The sequence below is a fragment of the Alligator sinensis genome, unplaced genomic scaffold (assembly GCF_000455745.1).
Source record: "Alligator sinensis unplaced genomic scaffold, ASM45574v1 scaffold239_2, whole genome shotgun sequence".
Classification (NCBI taxonomy): Eukaryota; Metazoa; Chordata; order Crocodylia; family Alligatoridae; genus Alligator; species Alligator sinensis.
Genome location: NW_005842279.1, coordinates 555,976 through 561,552, shown reverse-complemented (window position 1 = coordinate 561,552; position 5,577 = coordinate 555,976). Strand labels below are relative to the sequence as shown.

Here is a 5,577-nt window from a genome sequence, read left to right as displayed (position 1 = left end):
ATCCTAGCCACCCTGACAGTGAAGTAGCGCCTCCTGATGTCTAGTCTAAATCTGCCCTCTGCCAGCTTGTGACCGTTATTTCTAGTCACTCCTGGTAGTGCTCGGGGGAACAGGGACTCCCCCAATGCCTGCTGGTCCCCCCGACCAGTTTGTACACAGCCACTAGATCCCCCCTCAGCCTTCTCTTGTGGAGGCTGAACAGGTTCAGGTCCCTTAGCCTCTCTTCGTAAGGCCGTCCTGCTGCCCCCTGACCATGCGAGTGGCCCTCCTCTGGACCTGCTTCAAGTTGTCCACATCCACCCTGAAGTGCGGCACCCAGAACTGGACACAGTACTCCAACTGCGGCCTGACCAGTGCCGCATAGAGGGGGAGGATCACCTCCTTGGACCTGCTTGAGATGCATCTGTGGATGCATGACAAGGTGTGGTTGGCCTTCCTGACTGCGTCCCCACACTGCCAGCCCATGTTCATTTTGGCATCAATAATGACTCCAAGATCCTTTTCTGCCTCTGCACTGACGAGAAGGGAGTTCCCCAGCCTGTAGGTATGCTGCTGGTTCTTCCTCCCCAGGTGCAGCACCTTGCACTTGTCAGTGTTGAAACCCATCCTGTTCTCATCTGCTCCCCCCTGTAGCCTGTCTAGGTCTGATTGCAGCCTATTCCTCCCTTGTAGCGTGCCCACATCCAATCCTTTCCAAGAAGAGAGACTAGCCAAGAGACTGACTAGGAAGCCAACCACTGCAGCCAGTACCTTTTCACACACTGTTGCTTCCAGACAGACAGCTCACAAAAAGGCAGAGGCTTCAGATAGAGCCTTATATGCTGTTTCTACATCCCACCCTCAGAGCACTGTGATTGGAAGGGAACTCAGGGAAAGATCACTGTCACTGGGCAGCTACAGATGTCAATAACAGGGCAGTCTTTTCCCCCTCCTCCCTTTTTCTGTTTCCCCACAAGACCGCCTTCCGAATCACTGAATCTTTTCCAAATCGATTTAGATGCTTCAAATTGATTCAGAGCTTTTATTGGGTCTCCTGATTCGACTTGGATTTGATGATTCAGTCACCAACTTAGGCTGAATCTTCTCTGAATCGAATCGGCGACTGAAGCTTCGCATACCCCTAATGTTTACCCTCAAAACCCCCGTGAGACAGGCCAGTGATCTCCCCAGTTTAGAGATAGGGAGTGTTGTGCCCAAAGTTATACTTGCAGGCTGTGACCAAACAAGCTGTAGTTATCGCATTTCAGCCCAGCCTCCCAGCCCCTGGACTGTCCTACCTCTTAGCTGCAAGGGCTCAGAGAGAACCAGGAAAAATAGCAATTGCATAAAACTGGGTGTATGAAAGCCTCTTGCTTGAACCAGCTTTTGGATCTATGTATCTCATTGCAACACTGAGTTGATACTAGAAATTAAAAAGTATGCTGTGGAATGAAGTGCCTCGTGTCTTAGATCTAAGCAGTACGACTACTCAGAGACAATTTGTGTCTCTAGTGGGTTATGGAATAGAGAAAATCCCACACAATTTACTGATTCGTTTTGATGCACTGGCTGGGGGAGTAGTTAGCTGATTGCACGATTTCACAATGATTACACACTTAATTTATACAACACAATTTTATTTTAAAACTCTTTACTACGTATATAACACTGCTTAGCTTTAAGAAACACCACAAACATTAAAAACACAATAATTACATATATCAGAAACAATGCTCCGAATGCACTTCCTTCCCAAACAATGCTATAAGAATTAGTGTTACAAAAACAGCTACAATTACAACTAAAAGTTAAATTTGAATCAATAGTATTATTTTCATAATATACTTACAATCCTAGAATTCTGAGAAGCCAAATACCAAAATATGGTTTCATTCCTCAGTAGTACAATTTAATGGGTTGGCCTCAGTAGTACGGTTCAATGGGCTCGCCTCAGCAATACAATTCAATAGGCTGGCCTCAGCAGTACGATTCAATGAGCTGGGCTCAGCAATACAATTCAATAGGCTGGCCTCAGCAATACGATTCAATGAGCTGGGCTCAGCAGTGATAGGACTAAGTCCCCTTCCTTCAGTCCCTTTCGGGCGCTCTGCAGCTTCAACGTGAACTAAGAAATTCGTGTTCACGGAGAGGTTGGATCAGGTGATCAGTCTGTTCCGGCCTACACTTGCGATTCTTCCTTCATTGTTCTGCAAGTGAAGTCACCTCCAAATTGGGACGGTAAGTTACAGTTTTTGTTGAGTGAGCTGCCGTCAGTGGGCTCCTCCTACTCAACCTGTCATTACTCCCAAATTTGGGCTCGGATCTTACTCAACAGATTCTTTTGCCTTTGTTGAGCATTTTAAATTACTCTTGGGGAGACTTCCATATCACTGCAAATGCCCTTTTCTTACCAATCTTGTTAAAAGGCCTTAGGGTTTGATGTCTCGGAACTCAGGATATTTGCTCTCTTTGTAAAAGACTTCTAAAGATAAAATTCAGAAGCCTGGACCTTTTTTGCACGTAGTCCCAAAACAATGAGCTAGATAAGGAGATAAATCTTATCTTCTTCCTGAAACTGGCTAATGGGCAACTTTTACAAACATTCAAACTATTTCATTCAATATGACAATTTGTATAGCTGTTTTAAATTCCATTTTTCTCTTCTGTAGGTGTTAAGTTTCCTTGGTTACCATGTAGTCACATTTGATTATCGAGGTGAGTATTTGTTTGTATTTATTATGACACAATATTTAGCCTTTTTTCTTGGTGATTGTTACTTTTAGCTTTGTGGCTGACTGCTATTTATAAGACTTCAGAAACTGCTATTAATTGGAAGCTTTTTTTAGCTTTTCACAGAGTTCTCACAGTCCCGTGTAGAATGTGTGCATGTTCCCCCAGTGTTTCTGTCTTTTGCCTTCCGCTAGATAGGACTTTCCAGAGCCAGAAGCCTTAACTACCTTTTCTGCCTCTGAAAAATCTCTGTGTCCACATAGTAGCTGACTATCCTTATGCTCTTTCTTTAACTTCCTCACATTGGGTGTGTCTGCATGAGATGCTACTGTGCAGTTGTTACTGCACATTTACTTAGTACTTGTATTAGCAAGTACTAAATTAATGCACAATAACTGGAGTTACTGTGCAGTAGCACCAGCGAATGTCTTTTAGGTGATGCTGCTGTGCAGCCAGTAGCCTAATAATACTGTGCAGTAGCTTATTAGCACTTTCCATGCTGTGACATGCTACTGCTTAGTATTTTTTGGCTACTGTGTAGTTAGCATCTCGTGTAGCTATGCCCATCCTTGAGACAGAAGATACAGAGAAGCTATACTGGTTGCACAGGAAGTCTCTGGCAAAACATGGAATTGAATCTGGGTCTTGCTGAGTGCCCTAATCAACTGTACCACCCTTCAGCTGTGACTGATGTGGCCTCTATGTCCTTGGTGTGCATTTAACACAGAAAATCAATCTTAAAGCCAATAGGCAGCTTTTTTTATTGCCCCTCCCTTGTCTTGCCTTATTTCCATCAGACAAGTACTTAAAGCAGTAATTGAGGAATTCCATTCGCTGACTCCTCTAACAATTGAACCTCTGTCTGTAACTGCTCAACAACAGTGTACATGATATCTATCATCGGCAGGAAAGTGCTGTAGGCGATGTAAATACAGATTTGAATGCTAAACAATGGTACAGAATAAAACTTAGTTTGAAGCTCTGTCCTTTCTTTCCTCTAAATCGCACAAACTAAGCATATTCTTTTCTGTTGAGTGTCCTGTGGCTGGCCCCTCAGAGCACTTCATAATAGTGGTCAAAAGAAAACCTTATAAATCGCAGATTAGTTTCAAACATCTGTTAAAAATAAAAAATTACTTGCCATGACTGTTTAAAAACTGCTTTTTAACACACACAAGAACCAAAATCAGTGTTTTGTGAATTGGATCTAAGGCATTTTTATAAATATTCTACTTAGCCTTTCATAGGTGGTTCACATGTTTACATTTAACCCCAGAAAAATCAGTTACAGTATCAACTCCATATCAGGTAAAAACTTGGGGTAGCTCATCACCACTTGTTAGAGCAGTGGGGAGTGTTTGGCCATGTGGCACAGATTTAACATCAAGTGGAGCTAGTATTAATAGGCATAGCACAATTGAACTGTAGTAATTCACTTTTTCATGTACTTTATAGTAAGCAGCCTCAAAGCCAAACGTGAACAACACAACTAAACATATTGCAGTTGTGGAACACAGGATTAATTCTCCGTGTCTGAATATCAGCTCTTGATTTTATTTTTCAAGACCGTTTTTATCACTGATATCTTCAAGATTTAGGAGCTAACATTGTGTGGTATTTTTACTGTGTTTTCTTCATTAGAGGTAAACTATAACTTTTCCTTTTCATAATGACTTAAAAGGGCTGAGGCAGAATTGTAAACTCTAGAAAGAGCTTTTAAGAGGCAAGTAAATAATTTTGTATTATCTTACCTCGTAAAGGACATTTAAGTTGTTTGTTTGTTTTTTTAAGGCAGCTTTCAAAGCATATCAATCTAATTCTCAGTAAAGTGTCACCACCTACACACATGCTTGTCAATTACTGTGCATTAAATTACTCTAATGCACTATTTGCTAGTACCAATACATAAAGATACTAGAAAAATGGCACATTAGCTAATATGCCAAAGTGCACGTGTAGACCCTGACTGGGAGCAACTTGCTCCTGGTCAGCCCAGGCAGCAGGGTTGGCCTGGCTAAGCCCTGATCTGTGTGGGGGGAGGGGAGCTGTTCGGGCAGCAGGGCAGCTCCCTTCCACCTGTGTGATGATTGGGCCAGCCCCAACCTCTGTGGGGCGGGGAGAGCTGTCCCAACTCTGGGAGCAGCTGCCTTCCAGCTGCACAGAGGTTGGGATTGGTCCTGATCTCTGTGTAACTAGGAGGAAGCTGCCCCCAGAGCTGGGACAGCTCTCTCTGCTCCATGGAGATTGGAATCAGCCCCAGTGCCTCCTGCCAGTCTGGGGCTGGCACTCAGGGGAGCCTGGAACTCCCCCTGGCTGCTGCAGGGAGGCAGAGCAGGGCAGGAGCAGCCCTAGACTGAACTCCCGTCAGGAGCAAATTTGCTCCTGACAGGCACACGTTCAGATGTGTGCCCAGGAGTGTTTTAATGAAACTGAATTTTCTGCACAGAAAATTCAGGTGCATTAATTGCATGTGTAGACATGCCCAGAGTGGATCAAACACAGTTCTGGAACTTCTCCATCCTTTTAATAGGGAGTATAAAGACCTCCTTCAGTGGAGGGGGAAGTGTTCCATTTTTGGACCTTAAGAGATTTTCAAATTGTTTTTGGAAAGCAAGGATTTCTTTCTCCTGTTTCTTACCATGGACCCATCAGGACTTACTTTTTGGGGTGGGGCTTGTTCTCTTGATTCCCTTCCATTTCTCCTAGTTATACCCCTGTGCTCTCAGGGAAAGCAGGAAAGTAGTCTTGTACCCTGTGCCCCTTCTCTAGCAGGGGTAGAAGTCAGCAAGAGTATGCATGCTGCAAGAGGCAGGAGCGTGGTTCCTCCTCTGGCTTTCTTACTGCAAGCCCTGTTAAAAGGATGGTTCT

General features: G+C 43.9%; 1 protein-coding gene across 1 annotated transcript in view; it reads left to right on the top strand.

Annotated features, from left to right (window-relative positions):
• ABHD12 (abhydrolase domain containing 12) overlaps positions 1–5,577 on the top strand; it is a 57,228-nt gene that overhangs the window by 31,505 nt on the left and 20,146 nt on the right. Inside the window, exon 6 of the mRNA XM_025209287.1 lies at positions 2,649–2,694. Coding sequence (XP_025065072.1) covers positions 2,649–2,694 — 46 coding nt within the window. The remainder of the gene's footprint in view (positions 1–2,648; positions 2,695–5,577) is intronic.